The 16,208-nt window shown below is 49.2% G+C and overlaps 7 protein-coding genes across 7 annotated transcripts; 2 read left to right on the top strand and 5 right to left on the bottom strand.

Annotated features, from left to right (window-relative positions):
- Window positions 1-10: 10 nt before the first annotated feature.
- Window positions 11-2,868, top strand: lreA (uncharacterized protein; the record flags this gene model as incomplete). Its single annotated transcript, XM_056644433.1, has 4 exons — window positions 11-674; window positions 740-837; window positions 913-1,351; window positions 1,424-2,868. The coding sequence occupies 4 exons, from the start codon at window positions 11-13 to the stop codon at window positions 2,866-2,868; spliced, it is 2,646 nt and encodes an 881-aa protein (XP_056501247.1).
- A 439-nt stretch (window positions 2,869-3,307) lies between these two features.
- Window positions 3,308-4,381, bottom strand: N7469_005512 (uncharacterized protein; the record flags this gene model as incomplete). Its single annotated transcript, XM_056644432.1, has 1 exon — window positions 3,308-4,381. One exon carries the CDS (start codon window positions 4,379-4,381, stop codon window positions 3,308-3,310), a length of 1,074 nt encoding a protein of 357 aa, XP_056501246.1.
- A 268-nt stretch (window positions 4,382-4,649) lies between these two features.
- On the bottom strand, window positions 4,650-6,062 carry N7469_005511 (serum paraoxonase/arylesterase family protein; the record flags this gene model as incomplete). Its single annotated transcript, XM_056644431.1, has 2 exons — window positions 4,650-5,627; window positions 5,748-6,062. 2 exons carry the CDS (start codon window positions 6,060-6,062, stop codon window positions 4,650-4,652), a joined length of 1,293 nt encoding a protein of 430 aa, XP_056501245.1.
- A 617-nt stretch (window positions 6,063-6,679) lies between these two features.
- N7469_005510 (ZZ type zinc finger domain protein) lies at window positions 6,680-9,421 on the bottom strand (the record flags this gene model as incomplete). Its single annotated transcript, XM_056644430.1, is given in 4 exon segments — window positions 6,680-8,187; window positions 8,256-8,414; window positions 8,429-9,104; window positions 9,290-9,421. 4 exon segments carry the CDS (start codon window positions 9,419-9,421, stop codon window positions 6,680-6,682), a joined length of 2,475 nt encoding a protein of 824 aa, XP_056501244.1.
- Window positions 9,422-9,927: 506 nt separating this feature from the next.
- Window positions 9,928-12,323, bottom strand: N7469_005509 (uncharacterized protein; the record flags this gene model as incomplete). The annotated part of the gene is made up of 3 exons (XM_056644429.1): window positions 9,928-9,933; window positions 10,293-11,625; window positions 11,695-12,323. The coding sequence occupies 3 exons, from the start codon at window positions 12,321-12,323 to the stop codon at window positions 9,928-9,930; spliced, it is 1,968 nt and encodes a 655-aa protein (XP_056501243.1).
- A 987-nt stretch (window positions 12,324-13,310) lies between these two features.
- Window positions 13,311-14,402, bottom strand: N7469_005508 (putative RNA binding protein Rnp24; the record flags this gene model as incomplete). The annotated part of the gene is made up of 1 exon (XM_056644428.1): window positions 13,311-14,402. The coding sequence occupies one exon, from the start codon at window positions 14,400-14,402 to the stop codon at window positions 13,311-13,313; it is 1,092 nt and encodes a 363-aa protein (XP_056501242.1).
- Window positions 14,403-14,620: 218 nt separating this feature from the next.
- N7469_005507 (uncharacterized protein) lies at window positions 14,621-15,738 on the top strand (the record flags this gene model as incomplete). The annotated part of the gene is made up of 4 exons (XM_056644427.1): window positions 14,621-14,715; window positions 14,767-14,883; window positions 14,945-14,987; window positions 15,049-15,738. 4 exons carry the CDS (start codon window positions 14,621-14,623, stop codon window positions 15,736-15,738), a joined length of 945 nt encoding a protein of 314 aa, XP_056501241.1.
- Between the last annotated feature and the right edge of the window lie 470 nt (window positions 15,739-16,208).

The raw sequence follows: 16,208 nt of genomic DNA, 5'->3' as shown, positions 1-16,208 counted from the left end.
CCCTTTGACCATGGCGAACCCTGTGAATAACTATGCTTTGAATTACTCAACTGCTCGAGATGATTCAGAAGATCCGCGAGATACTATCTCGGGGAATTTACACCCATCTCTCGCCTCCCAGGATCCCTCCGTGATGGCGTTTGCCAATTCAGGCAATTATGGTTTCAACCCCATGCTAGCACAAGAGGATGGTGATTTATCTCTCCAGTCCTTTAACCGTGCTTCGGCTGGACCTGACTTGGAAGGACGGATGTCGAATGTCATGTTAGCCTACGATTCAGTTCCTAATCCAGTGTCGATGCCTCTCAACCTCGACGCGAGTGGCGCGTTCGCCTACGATCTCCCGACATCCTACCCCGCGACGACGATGGGCCTTGCCCGTTCCATGGACAATCGAACCCTCCAGCAAAATTTCCCCACGTTCGCCCAATCCCTGCCGCAAACAAATCAATTTCTTCAGCAGCAGCCGCCCCCGGCTTCGAATCCCAATTCCAACGGCAATTTCGAGGACTCGGACTATTCGCGTGCCAGTGACACAGCTCAGCAGCAGACACAGACGCGTCCATCACGACCTATCCAGGAGCGCCAGCGAGTTCCACAATATAATCAACCTACCCCTTATGGTGTACCGCCACCGGTGGCTATTCAGCCTAAGCAGCCTGCGTTAAACAGAGGTGAGTTGCGAATCGCACCCGAAGCCGTCATGGATATCAGGCTAAAACGATTTTTCGAACCCAAGGAGACCGCCACTCAACAGGACTGGCAACGCCCGATGCGGCTTCAAACGAGCATACCGGTATATATTCGAGCAGCGGCTTTGATGTTCTAGGAGTTCTAGTAAGCGTCTTCTACATTGCATTGTGCACCGAGTTACGTACCAAATTGAGACTCAAGTCTTAACACTGTTCGCAGAGCCGGGTTTCTCAACGTCCGAATCCCAAAATCAACATTGGCGCAGTTGATTTATCCTGCGCCTTTGCACTTTGCGATATCACTCGAGATGATCACCCCATTGTTTACGTGTCGGACGCCTTCGAACGACTTACTGGCTACACGAGAGATGAAATTGTTGATCGAAATTGCAGATTCTTGCAAGCACCCGATGGCAAGATTGGCGCGGGTGCTAAGCGAACATTTGTCGATGGACAGACTGTTCATCGTCTACGGTCTACCATTGAAGATCGGACAGAGATTCAAGCTAGTTTAATTAACTATCGCAAGGGTGGACAGCCATTCATGAACCTGATCACCATGATCCCTATTCGCTGGGATTCAGATGACTTTCGGTTCTATGTGGGATTCCAGGTTGATTTGGTAGAGAAACCTGATGCCGTCACAAGAAGGAACCCTGGTGAGTCCCTTATTCTCAATCCTTCATCCGTTTGATATGCCAAGAAATGTGTTACTAACCTGACTTTCCCAGACGGGAGCTACTCGATCAACTACCAGCGGGATCAACTGCCTCAATATATCGTACCCCCGCCAGATGTATACAGACTTCGACCAGATCTGATGACTCAGTTCGGACATGATCAAGTTACTGCCATCCTCAACGCAGTAGGTGTTCCTGGGTCTGGAGTCTCACAGAACTACCTGGATCGTATTCTCGTCGAAAATACAGATGATGTGATCCATGTGCTATCATTCAATGGCGAATTCCTCTATCTCTCCCCGTCCTGCGCTCGAATTCTGGAATACGACCCGGTCGAATTGGTTGGCAAGACTCTATCAACCATTTGCCACCCGAGTGACATTGGACCTGTGATCCGTGACTTTCGTGCCAGCACTACTCCAGCCCCAATCAGCGTTGTATACCGCATTCGTCAAAAGTACCGAGGCTACATGTGGTTCGAAAGTCATGGCGCCTGGCACATTGATCCCCAGCAAGGGCGCAAATACCTAGTCATGACTGGTCGCCCGCGACCTGTTTACTCGTTAGACCAGATTGCTCTACTGGGATCTTCTGCCGCCCTGGCCGAGAATGATGTGTGGGCAAAGGTCTCCTTATCGGGTGTTATCCTGTTCATGACATCAAAGTCAAAACCTGTACTCGGACGTCCACCTGACGATTTTATTGGCAAAGGCTTACATGAGCTTATGGAACCGGAGGGTGGTCCCAGCGCGATTTCAGATGCACTAGAAGCAGCAGCCAATGGATCGACCTACGGAACAGAGGAAAACAGCAGCATCAGTGGCCCCGAACCTCCTTCTTTCAGACACCAAATGCGCCATAAGAAGGGCCACTCACTTTCAGCACAAACCACCATCTACTCAGGAGATACACACAAAGCCCGTCCAACATTCCTAGTCATCCAAATTCGCTTCGCACGAGCTTTCCCTCCATCCGCAGCAGCCACAGAAGCAGCCGCAGATGAGGACATCACCAATGTACCAGGCACCTCCAAAACAACAACTCTTAGCTTCAAAGACACAAACCCACCCCGTCAATACGGAGCCCTAGGCCAAAGAATCCCAGATCTATCATCCATAATCGGTCTAAATGGACTCCCATCCGGTAATCGAAGCCTTTCACCATCAGACGCACCAGCAACGTTATTCACAGAACTCAATCCAGCCCGAGGCTCAAGTTGGCAAATCGAGCTCCGCGAACTGGAAAAGCAAAACCGTACCTTATCAGATGAACTTCAACGGTTGATTAACCGACGCAAAAAGCGTAAGCGCAAACAAAGCGCTCTCTCTTTGGAAAAAGCATGCGTCATGTGCAAAACTAAGAATACACCCGAATGGAGACGTGGTCCAAGTGGTAATCGTGATCTTTGCAATAGTTGCGGATTACGCTGGGCGAAACAAGTTCGAAGTCAATCTCAGTCACAATCTGTGACAATACCTACGACGACTGCTGCTTAATTCCTCGAGAGTGAATTTTTTTTTTTTTCATATGGGTATTTGACTAGCAGCTGAGCAGTTTTCAAAGCGATTTTGTTCAAAACAAGCATCTCAGCGTGATTTTTTGAGCGAGTGAATATTGTATTTATTACTTATGGTGGGAATTGAGGATTGTATGCTGATTCGATGGCTAACTAGCGTGCTTTGAATGGTCACTTAGTTCCAGCGATGTTTATAATTTGAAGTCTGTTTTCTGTTGATGGCTCCCATGCATTTAAATCAGTGTCACGGCATCATCAGAAACGAATGATGCTATTTCTATAAGTCTTAAGCGAATTCCTATATCCACTAGTATATCGTACATCAAATTCTATACAGACACACATCCGCCTCTCACTCAAAATTCACATCCTCATCTCCACGAATACCTAAGGTTAGGTACCAGAAAGACAGACTGTAATTACTTCCTCAAATCCAACCATTTCTCCAAAGTCTCCCTCTCAACACCCTCAACTTTCCCACTCGGCGCAAAAGAACCAACATCCCCAAGTCCACGCTCCTCCAAAGCAAACCTAACCTCCTTAGAACTCAACCCTCTGACACCACCCTTCCGAATCATCCCATCATCGATACCCAAATACTCAACATGCCTCTTCAACCCCCTTCGATACATACCGGCAAACCCTGGAACTCCAGCAAGGGGTCGGGTATGATTCTTCACAAGTCCAAAAACAGCACTAGCCCTCAGAATTTCCTGCATATTCGCACTTTCAACAAACTCCTTCTCCGCAAATTTGACCAGTACTTCAATCTCCTGATGAGTCTGACTACCAGTCACGCCCTTCTGTTGCTGCTGTTGCTGTTGTTGATACCCAGTAAGAGCAAGAACTTTCCTCTTCGAAGCAGTTTCACGCTCTTTATTAATTTGTCCTGGAACCCTACACGTAGCAGGTGTAATCGCAGATCCAAAAATAGGAATAATCAACGGTGTAAATTCTCCACAGATCAATAAAATAAGTGTAAATGGAATCATCCTCCTAACATCCCTCGCAGATCGGCGAACTAATTGATACTGTCCTCTTCCAAGTCCAAGGTCCCCGGTACCAGCACCAGCACCAGCAGCACCGTTAGCGCGAGGTGGCGAGACAGGTAGGTAAGTAGGTAAACCCAGTGATTTCCGAAGAGGAAGCGAAGCGCGATAATTGCGGAAAACGTTTTTCAGTCCTGTTTTGTAGAATGTCACGTATGCACGACCTGTCGCGACGAGACGTTTTATTTTATCTGTTGCGGGGGCATTTTGGGGGAGTTGGGGAGGTGTTTCGATTTCTGCGGGGAATGTACTCAGTGGTGCATTGATTTCGGATTTCGTTGGTGTTGAGACTGTTGTTGTTGTTGTCGTCGTTGCTGGTGAGGTATTGGATTTGTTGCGGTGGATTGCGGAGGTGGAAAAGTTGTTGGTTGTGATTGAGGGATAGAGGGGGCTGAAGGGGGTGTAATTTGCGTGGACTTTTAGTCGGATTGGATTGAGGGACATTGCCCTGGGTGGAGGAGGCATTTGTTTCTTTTCTCCCCCGGGGATGGATTGAATTGGAGATGAAGATGAAGATGAAGTCGGAGTTGAGGCGGAGGAAAAGGCTCGATGTTGATGCCTCAGGCGGAAATTGGTTATAGTTATACCTCGGTGTATAAACTATTGAGTATCGAATTTACTTAGAATGCATTTAAATGAGGAAAGAAATCTGATAATTGTTCATTGTTCATTCAGATCATATACCTACACTCGCGACTTGGATAGTGACAATTTATAAATCCACCTTCACAGCAATCATACTCTCCGACAAAAACCCAGTCACAAACAACCAAGCCTGCTTTTGACGAGCATCACCTTCGGGTTTAATAGGCACAAGAACAGCAGCACTAGCCGTACGAATCCTCTCACTATCATCCTCAAACAACAACTTATTCTCCCACTTCCCAGACCCATTTTGTCTCGTATACCAAACCTGCATCGGATCCTTCCCATGAATATCATGTCCAGTTTTCGCCAAATAAATTCCCTGCGAAATACCGGCCACAACGAATCCACTCGCATCATTTCCCTCCGACGCATACGGATCCACATAATAACTAGGATTATCCGTAACCGTATCAAAAGGAATAGTTGTATGAACCGAAAGTGTGTGGTTAGTAGAATGGATCTTCGCAAGATACAATTCCGCACCAATAGCACTAGAAATAACAACTTCATCAACATTCCTACCATGACCGAGACCATTGTTATTCCACATCCCAGAAAGCGCGATATCAGCTCGCAATTCCGACTCCGGATCAAGCTGACTGATTGCCGATGCACTGCCACTGTCGAGATCAAGGTCATCAATCTGGATGTTAACTGTATATGACCACTTGGCGAATGGCCACAGATCTTCAATTGCTCGCTTGATACCATCCCGATAATAATGATCGTTCGTCACGTAGAGTTCGCTCGGGCTCACGGCCGATATATCGTTTGGTGTATAGACGAGCGGATGCCGAATAGATCGTATATGTCGCACCGTCTTGGAATTCAGGACATGGTGGAACAATTCAATCTGGGATCGAGCTGCAGGGATATCCTGTCTTTCCTCCGCGGACGCAGCAAGAAAGTCCGGGTTAGGCAGATGGTTGATAGCAAAGATATAGACCGAGTCGGCATGTTTCGGGTCTGCGATGACGTCGATACCGTGTGTAACGAAGTTGCCCTGGAAATTCTCAAAGGCGAGGCGGCTGGATTTCATGGTCTATTATTTGTTAGTGTATGCTGTATTTTAGAAATCCTAACAATTAACTACCACTAGAGCTGGTAATTATAAAACTCTAGTGTAGAGTAATTGCTAGATAGAGAGGAGCGCTCTACTCACCGTAGGATCTATAACATGAATCGATCCTCGACCCGCAGCTTCAGCTTCAAGGTGACCCAATCCAGGGAACCAGTCGAATCGAGTCGTGATCAAATCTTCACAAGCAGTAAACAGTAGATTGGCAGGTGTGTAATGGTGGACATCTTCGCAGTGGACGGTATCATCAATGTAGATAGGGCCTTGACCTTCGCCCAAGACAGTCGGTTTGGGCGTGAGAAAGGGTCCTGCAATAGTTCCCCAGTGAATCACAGTAGGAGCAAGCAGAGCTACAAGTACTGTAATCAGGCCTAGAAAGACCGAGCCGAGAAGACCCATGATGTTGAGCTGGCTCTCCCGTGTGGGTGGAATTGAGACGAGTTCCGCGGGAGGAGGGGGAGGGGGAGGAGAGGGAATAACAATATGAAAGACTAAAACAGAAGAAGCAGAAGGAGGGAAAAAAAAAGCCCGAGCTGTCTCCATAACTCAAGTGGAATTGCCTCGGAGGCTGGTCGGCAAGTAGAATAGACCGTCTCCGCTGGCGCGGGGATGGTGGAGACGCGGGTGGACCGAGGAGGGACTACAATAAAGTATGGATACATTGTACGATGGGTATGTGCGATACTTTTGTTCTGATAGCAAGATAGCAAGGAGAATGCATTGAACTAGATGAGGTGGCATGAGGACTTTTTTTGGGGAGTTTCGACCGGATTTTCCCAAGGAGACCTGCTGCATGAACGTAATATCTGCAAATAACAAGCAATGAGTGGAGGAGCAAGAAATAAGCTAGAAGAAGAAGAAACAAAATAAGATTTCAGAATATCGTGAAGAAAACAAAACATTATCGAGCCTAGCCATCGCTGGAGTGGCCAGCTCCGGAAATAAAAAGAATCAAAAAGAAATAAGAATGAGGGAGGAAAACCAACGACTTCATTCTGATGTCGCATCACGTAAGTCTAGTGAATCGACTGTTTAGCCTCAAGGAATTCCTGGTCACTAGCATCTAGAACATCATATTCTTCATCGGTGAGGAATCCTGCATCAGTGGAGGCATCTTCCAAAGTCAAGCTCTCTACATCCTCAAGAATGTCACCTTCAGAAGCATTCGACAACGTCGGAGCATTGTGAACCGGAGCCACAGCTTCAGCTTCATGGGTGCTCGCCTCAGGAGACTCCTTCTCCAACTTGGGGAAGATCATTCCACTGCTGGTAGTCTCAGGTTGAGTGGATGCAGGGGTCTCAGATTCGGTAGCAATGGCGGGAATGCAGGTTGCCTGCACTTGAATGTCACACCAAAGTCGGTGACCGATCGCAATACCGTTAGGCAGCTTCAGTCGCCAGTACGAAATGGCAGTACCCTCCCGTTGGGGTGTCCGCAGGGTTACACTAAAGTCAAAGCTCGAGCCAGGCTCTAGAGGAGCAGACAATTTGTTGCTCTCCATGGCCGAGTGAATTGCATGCACGCTAGATGGATGGCTTGCATCGACATCGAACATGGTGTCTCCGCCAACAAAGCGGACGTCACTACCAGCGGGCCAAGCAAGAGGTCCTGGGTTATAAAGCGACCAAGTCTGGCGGAAAGCAGTGTCAGGAGGTAGCTTGGTTCCATCCGCGATAGCATCCCGAAGGAAGTAAGCCTGGTAATCTTCCGAGTTTCCAAACTCTTCTTTCGTAGCTGGTGCTGGCGTGGGAGCAGGAGCGGGAGCTTCATTGACAGGCGGTGCCGGAGTTGGCCCTCGCTCTGGCTCTCGCTCGGCGTTTTTGGTCTTCTCAGTCTCATCCTCATTCTTCTCTACCTTGCTTGCAAACATCTCAACCGGTTTTTCAACCTTGGCCGGCGACTCGGAGAGAACTCGCTCGTGGTCACCCAGATGCTGCATGGGAGGAAGATCCTCCGTCACTGTGTTTACAGTCACAGAGCGGATGGGAGTCTTGAATTTGACCAATGGGTGGGTGTGATTGTGGGCGTTAGTTGGGAAAGCCTCACAGTTGGCACAGAAGTCAACATCATCACAGACTGCACACTTGTAGCGGACACCTTGAATATAGCTCTGAGCAGGCTTGTCCTTGCAAAGTGGACCGTCACAGAAGATTCCGTAGTGGATATCCATCTCACGAGGCTGATCGCCGATAGCCTCATAGATCGGAGCAAATCGGTGACCAGGGTGGCTACTCTTGGCATGGGAAGCGCAGTTACCGCAGTAGTCCCAGTCAGGGCAGCTCAAGCATTTGTGACGAATACCAATGATACGCTTGTCACATCCATCACAGATAGCTGCGTGCTTGAACTGACGACCTGGAAGGCAGCGAGACATGATGATGTTCTTCAGGCAAAAATTGCGGTCAACCCCAGGCAAAAATTTGTGGGCCGGGTGGTGACCATGCTTGTTCCGCATGAGACAACGAAGGCACAAGTCGTAGTCTTCACAGTCATTGCAGCGGACCAGGTTTGTTTCATCGGTCTCTGTATAATAGGTTAGGTTAGATCACAGACATTGTTATGGAAGCAAATGCGAGAGAGGGAACACATACCACGACAGCATCCATTACAAATAGGCTTATCACAAACCTGAGTAGCCATGTCGGGACCCAGGGTCTTGGAAGAAGCAGGAGTAGAAGCCGGGGCAGCAACAATGGGGATGGGAGGGCCAGCCATCTCGGGCACAAGCTTAGTCTCTGGGAGAGGTACAACTGGTGCCACAGACCTCGTTTGCTGTGCAGACTTTTGACGAGGGGAATTGTCTCAGTAGTGCTGGGGGTGACGAGACCGCCCTGCACCACCCTCTTAATCAACCAATGTCCTTCTCCAAGACAGGAAGCACCAGCGTCAAGGCACTCAGGACACAGGTCATAATCTCCATGCTCGCATATACTGCAGTGGTAGTGTTCGTTTGCAATCGAACCGCCGCAATTATTACAGTCGATGCAGAACATGCCACTTGGAGAAGTGTGAGCAATCGTCGAAAAGTGACGCTTGTTCTCCTCCATGTCGAAACTTCGATACTGAGGCTGGTTTGAAGGTGAGCTTAGAGAAGAAGGTGGGATGTCTGATGAGGTAGGTTGGGAGGTAGTAGCAGGAGTAATAGTGGTGGTGGTGAGAGTTTCCGGGTAAGCAACCGGGATTGGGGAGGTTAGAACAGTCTCGAGATAATTGTGCCGCGGCGAGGAAGTCTCGCTAGCAGAGACCTGAGTTGGGGCCGGCACCGATGTACCAATTGTAGTAACCTTGATTCGAAGCTTTGACTTCGCCTTGGCTGCTCTGAAGAGTTGTTTATAGACAGCGGTGTTGTCACTGTCAAGGCGCACATACGAACCGGCGCTGTCGGAATAACGTTCGAGCATGACGTTAACATCCGCTGGGACTCCAAGAACAGTACGAAGCTAAACCGAATGCATCAGTTAATCAGCAACCAAATAATCTGGGTCTGTCCTGATCATCGCATCCGCCATTATCCTGATGATAATGCTTTATCTCTCAGAGTAATGCGGGCTATCTTTGATAAGAGATTGGGGATCCCCAGCGGACTGGAGGTCCGGTCGGAGCTCAAGTGGAGACGGAGTCTTACCTTGTCGGTCAACACATTCTGTCGCAGGTCTTTCAAAGGGAATTTGAAACGACGGTTGCTATCATTATAGAGCACTTTGATAGTAACGAGATGATCAGGTCCCGGGTGGGATGATTGTGCCGGGGTAGCCATGACGGCCGAGGTGTGTAATGAAGTAAGATGAGATAGGGTAGAGAAGATAGTATTGAGGGGGGAAGAGGTGTGAAGGATACTAGGCAGAAGAGTAATAGAAGATCAAGGGGTGGAATTCTCCTAGATTGAAGGGATAAATGTTGAAATGAACAAGTCTCCTTAGAAGCAAACAGTGAAAGATGAAGATGGAAGAGAATCAACCATGGAGAGAGAAGGCAGCAGGGAATACGATGGATGCGAGCGAAGTTGCACGATTTGGGGGGGATTTCGGGGCAGCTGACCATGGCTTAGGTAATATGGCGTCAGGCAGAATACGGGGTTGGTACGGGTAGTATTACGGGTGTATGCGGGAAAATTACAGATGAAGTGAGGCCGATACAGGTCGGATACGGGTCGGATACGGGCGAGATACAGGATAGTAACTAGGTCGAGAGCAAAGGCTCAGGTACTTTTAGTTTGTATTTCGTATCCCCATTTCAGTAAGAGATGGTGAATGAGGTCATGCGCTAGGCCTAGATGCATGCAAGAGGACGATGAGGGGGTGCCACAATGCGGGGATATGAAGAGAGAAAGAGAGAAAGAGGAAGAGGGGAAGAAAGAGAAATAAAAGAACGCTCAAATGCATCCGATTCCAAGTCTAACCAGGATCAACAAGAAAAAAGAGGAAGAGGAGGTGGGCGAGGAGGAGGAAAAAAGGAATGAATAGGCTTTCCAGAGGAAGAGAAAGAAAATAAAATAAAGTGACGCATAAGTCGAAAACGGAAGGCTGCGAACTTGTCATAATCAAGAAAACGAGGCGGGCAGGCGATGAATGGAAAGAGAGGGAGGAAGAGAAAAAGAAGAGAAAATCACTGTTGCCCATAAAACATACCCCAGCCCCAGGTCCTTGAGGATAGTAGTAGGTCGTGCCTGGTGGTGTCATCATGCCACCCATTCCGACTACACCCCCAGGCCCCGGCCCGTAGTTATTGGGGTTCTGATACATCTGGCTAGTGTCGTAGAAATATACCGTGCCACCAGACTCATGGGCTACCGTTCCCGGTTGTCCGGACTGCTCGCTCGGGGCTTGTGGAAGAACGTAAGGCATCGGCGCCTGGCCAGAAGGGAAATTTGGCACGGACGCACCCGGTCCCATCGGGCCGTTATATCCGGGGTAATACATCCCATTAGGTGCGTACCCGGGATAGTAGCCAGAGGGCTGCTGATAGGAGTAAGGGCGGAAAGAGTCGGCATGAACAGCTCGCTCGGGGATTTGAGATAGTGGGGTCCCTGAGGGTTGTCCTGGCGGGGCGTGTGGAACTAACTCCTGCCCAGGACCGGCAACAGGCGCAGGGACTTGGTGGTGGAACGGTTGTTCTTGCTGAGGCTGTGGTGGGTTGAATTGGAGGTTGGCGGGACTTTCGATATCTGCCACAGAAACAGCTTTCTGGGGGCGAGGTTGATGCATCGGGATCGGGGCCGGACGGCTTTCACGGTAGGGTGGATACGGGGGAAGCATTGATGGTATGGGCATCGGCCCTGGAATACCAGCACCAGGAGCAACTGGAGGAACGCCAACTGGTGGACGTGGTGGAGGTGGTAGGCGAACAATTGGTTTGCCCATGTCAGGGTGAGCCATCGATGGGCGAGAGTAAACCGAGCCCGCAGGCGACGGAAATCCGTCCTGGGAGCCCATACCGAACGAAGACCGGCGACTGGCAACGCTGGGTGTATAGGTGCTGGGGTAGTAGCTTGGTCGACGTCCAGGATAAAAACCACCACGGCCGCGGCCTCGATAACCTTGCTGGTTAGGGCGTAATGCGCGAGGAATAAAGATAAAGGAACGCTCGGTAGACGGAAAAATATAACGGGGAGGTTGGCCAGGAAGCGAGATCCGTACCGGCTTATCCCGTCTCAAAGGAGGTCGATGCTGGGGAAGTCGTGTATGCTGCTTTTTGGGTACTGCTGGGAAGGGTTTGGCCTGGCTCATACCCGGCAAGAAAACCACAACTGGCACATTCCCAACAAGAGTAGTACTAGAGAATGATCGATTCGGCGGAAGAGATCGAGGGGCAGTTGGGACATTTGTAGATGATGGATTGGTTCCTGCGGCCATCGCGGAAGGAGCAGGCTGCTGCTTCGGTCCAGATGGTTCATCGCCAGCTACCGTTGCATGAAGATCGTGGTCCCACTTTCCCTCACTAGCATCAGTCTTTGTTGAGTTTCTGGATAGTGTTAGTAATAATGATGATGATGATAATAATGCTTGTTTGCTTGGAGATGTCTGATTGTACCTGCGAGAATTTCCATCGACTATTAGACCAACGGGCCGGGATTTGCCCTTGTTTAATGGACGATGACCGTTAGGACCGGCCTCTGTTGTTCGATTGTCGTGGAGAAAGAATCGACCCCGCGTGGGTACAAAAGCTGGGTTCTGATCGCGCTCCTTGACATATTTCTCATGCTCCCGGCGCTTCTTCGCAGCCAAAGTTTCCCGCTTTGGCTCGGTGGGAGGGGCCGACGGTGTTCGGCCGGTCTGGAGCTCTCGATCTTCTTCCAGTTGGTCGAAATCGACTTCGTCGTCTTCGTCGGTGACTTTCAAACCGTTCAACATTGCCTCCGTGTCTGATACTGTTGTTTTCAGTCCAGGCTTATTGGGTGTTGCCGAGCTGCGTCGTTTCGACTTTCCTGGCTCTCGGCCGTTGACTTTCCCGCGATTCGATTTACCCGTTGTCTGTGATTGTGTCTCTTGCTCTTCCTCGCTACCTTCTACATCGGCATCCTCATCACCTGGATGGCTTGATACAGAGCCTTCACTCAAGGAGTCATCTTCCAGATCTCCGGCAGCTGAGCCTTCTTCCTCGCCCTCATCGTCCCTTCTCTTCCTGCGGCTTGCGCCGATATGACGTCGACGGGGAGCCATATAGTATTCGAACGGCAGCTACTACCTGATGAGGTCGAGTACCTTCCGGGTAAATATGTGGTTGGCGTGGGGGGCCCGCCAACCAGGAAGGGATGGAGGGGGGAGGAGGAAGCACGGCGAATGTAGGTGAGCGGTGCAACGAGATGATCCAAGTGGCAAGAACAATGCAAAAAGATAGGGTTAAAAAAAGGATGGTTAAAAATCCACTTCGGGAAATCAAAGTGAAGAGGGCATAGAAGAGAAAACAAAAAGGAAGGGGAGATGAAAAGAAGAGATGCAGTCCAGACAAACAGGAAGCACAGAGCATCAGTATATCGACGCCAGAACAGGCAAGGCCTTGGAGACGTCAGCAGGCGGTGAATAATTCTGCCCGTTTTTCTGCGCAGATCGGAAACCTCAGGCATCTACCGCTTATTTGAAGATGAATGTACGCTTTACAGCATGATGCTCAGGTCTGTCTAATTTTTTTTAAAAGGGATTTTTCGAGTGAACATATTTCACCTTTTTCTTCGGCTCTACTCACTGTGCGTTTGGTCTCTCAGCCAACAAAGGCACAAAGGAAGTATATATGCGTTTTAGTGCAGAACCATCAGTAAGGGTGCTGAGGTGGATCCGCCCAACAGAGTAGCGGATCCTATCCGGCCACCCTTGATTGATAACGCCCATCACAACCAAAATACGTACAAAGTGAAGACTAGAGAAACTACCTTGAGAACTCAACCAAGGTATACAAAACTTTGCATGGGGTATCTTTTGGACTAGATAGGGGCCCAAGTTGGGTTTTCTTGGCTTCAATGCCACGTCAAGGCGATTGCAGACCAGCCAGATGATCCTTGCTGTAGAGAGGCCCAAAGAAAAAAAAACAACCATACTTCCAGCGCCTGACAAATGGATCACAGTGGACCGTCACCAGTCATAAATGACCCACACTTGGAAAGCGCATGCAGCAAATACGCTGTATCAAAGTTTCCCAATCGTGAGAAATGTTTAGTCAAATGTGAGCTTCTTGCCTTGTCCCTCGACAATGGCACCACTGAGTCGTTGTACGGTTTCCTTGGAGTACCGACTTTCGTCAACCTCTTGTTTTCTAGGCTTGCGCATGCGAGGTTGTTCTTCGGAAGAGCCGTCATTGTTCTTCTTTCCTTCACTATCCTTTCCAAAGCGCTTCTTATACCGGGTTTGCGCATCCTCTGCGAATTCCATACGAATACGGCGACCCAGATGGTTGTTGACCCAGATCTTGCGCATTTTGGGCTTCTTCGCTTTGTTCTTCTTTTTCTCATTCTCGGAGTCTGAGTCCGAGCTGTCATCCGACTCTTCTTCTTCTTCCTCCTCATCCTCATCCTTGACCATTACAAATCCCTTCACCGCCGATTCTGCAATTGCGAGATCCTCAAATTCGACCCAAGCAAAACCTCGGCATTTACCAGAGTCCTGGAATGTTGCGACATGTACATGGGTCAGGGTACCGCATCGACCGAAATGTTCCTCGAGGGACTCTTTTGTAGCGTCGTAGCTAAGGTTGCCGACATAGATACGTCGAGATGGGGGGTTGCCGCTAGCAGCCGCTGGCACCTGAGACTTGTCGGGTCGGCCCTCAAAGTTGTTTGCAGGCTTGACCAGCAATGGGCGGCCCGTCAGAAGTGTCTCGTTCACCTTTTCCACAGCAGTATCCTGGGCCTCCCGAGTAGAGAAATCAACATAAGCGAATCCCTTATTTTGAGGCCTTCCGAACTTCTCTGGTCCCTTGGACATGTTGACTCGGGTAATTGTAGATTCAGGAAGCTCGGAGAATTTGACGATGTGATCGACGAGATCTTTTTGCGTGGTTGAGAAGACCATGTTTCCAACCCAGATTCCGTAGGGAGAACGCTTAGGCTGTGAGTCGGAGGCCTTCACAGATTTAGAATTCTCAGTCGAGGCATTTTCTGTATCTTTGGAAGCTCCGCTGGTCTTGTTCTTCTTCGCTAAACGAAGGGCTTTCTTCGATTGAGGTTCCGGCGCAGATACATCGATCTCGAGTTCGGGGACATCTTGAAGCTTACGCTTCTTCTCGACACGGTCCGTAGCTTCAGGCATAGTTGCTTCTAGAAAATTGACCACCCAATTTACGTAAAGGAAAGGTTGATAAATTCAAGACAAAACTTACTCGACGGCAGAGTCCGCGATAATTTTTTTACGGTTGCCCGGATTTGCCAGCCGCGCAATCGGGGCTTGGCGCGCGACGCCCTTTGAACTTCCGAAGCTCAGCCGCCTCCGCTCTTCCCCCTTCAATCACATCTTGATCATCGCCCAACATGGCACAAGAACCGACTGACTCTGGCGCTGCCATGGACACTCTGCCGGATGCCCCAGCAGAGACTGCTGCCAAAGCGCCTGTTCGATCTTTTAAGTACGATACCATCAAGTAACAGTGATGGAGATTTGGCTAACCGTTCCCTAGGAAGAAATACGCGAAGATGAAGATCAAATTTGAGCTGGGGAACCGAGAGAATGAGAATCTTATTCGGGAGGAATTACGTATTGAGGATTTGTCGAAACGTATCCAAGAACAAAACGAGTATGTTTGAGCAAACACCAAGTACGGGTTGAATCAAACATTGTCTCTAACATTTTCGAAGTCAATTGCTAGAGGTCCTTCTCGAGTTCAATGAGAGTCTCCAAGTCTCGCCGGCAATGCGATACGACTTGAACATGCCAGACGATATTCCATCTCTTCCTGCAGCTGAGGAAGAAATCCCCCCCTTTGCTTACCGACGCGAACCTGGCTCGGAAATCATGGAAAGAAGCAAAGGAAGGAGTAGCGGATGGCAAAATCACAATAGACGCATATCGCCAAGTGGAACAGAGTATCAAGCGCAACAAGGAGTTTGCACCCGCCATCCAATACAGCACCTTATCTAAGATACCCCATACGCCAGCGACTGCCGCGGATGTGGAGAAAATCACCGACGGCGTGGAGCGCAGACTCGGATATTTCACTCCGGAGCATGAAACTGAGTACTACCTGGCCCTCGACGCGAAACTCGGCGATGAGGCAGCTGCATTGCAACTAGAGCGAATCCCTGATCCGCCCACATTCGCGGAAAGGGAAAAAGATGCCAATATGCGTAACCCGGCTTCAGTTCAGAACTGGCTGCGCCGTAACCAACCTCAAAATTTGCAAGAGCATGAAGTTGCGTCCGAAAAGTCTGCATCGAGACCGTCAAATCAGCGTTCATCCAAGCGAGCACCCACGCAACGTAAGGACGACGAGACCATTGATGAGGATGGAATGGACGCGGAACCAACACCGAAGAATAAGCGCAAGCGGGATGAGGATACAGGGTATAGGCCTAAGGGTGGTAGTAGTCGCTCAAAGAAAAAGAAGGAAGAGTCGACTCCTACTGCCAATCGCAATGGCAAGAAGACTTGAGATTGGCGTCCAGCAATGATTTGTTCTTATTTTTCATTTGGTTGATGTATTACTACGCATTTTGTTGAACTACGAATTGGTCATTTTCGAGGCCCATTGAGATGATATACTTGAATTACTTTTTTCTCCAGGGCAGTGCCCTTATTTGAAGTTGCCCATCACATCTGTTAGTTAACTACTAACTACTCGTAGAACAGAAATTTAGCTACTTATATTTCCAGTCACTGCATAGAAAATAGTTCAACGGCCTAAGTATAGCCATAGAGGTCCCATAGACGGGATTAATTATAGATCAAGAATATACTGTCCATGGTGCTTTGATTCCGTGCTCTTGGAGAGTCGTACAGATTTGAGGTGGAGTCGATAGTGGATAAGGTCACGTGGATTAGAGAAAGTCTCGGATGTGAAGCTGCGGACATTCTTCAATTGCTCACTTGAAAGCACTTCAGATTATACAGACACACATCTTC

Source organism: Penicillium citrinum (genome assembly GCF_028827155.1).
Source record: "Penicillium citrinum strain IBT 23319 chromosome Unknown utg000004l:1.0-2404223.0:1.0-2405248.0, whole genome shotgun sequence".
Lineage (NCBI taxonomy): Eukaryota > Fungi > Ascomycota > Eurotiomycetes > Eurotiales > Aspergillaceae > Penicillium > Penicillium citrinum.
Note: the sequence above shows the minus strand (reverse complement) of the source record. Positions and strands in the feature narration are given on the sequence as shown.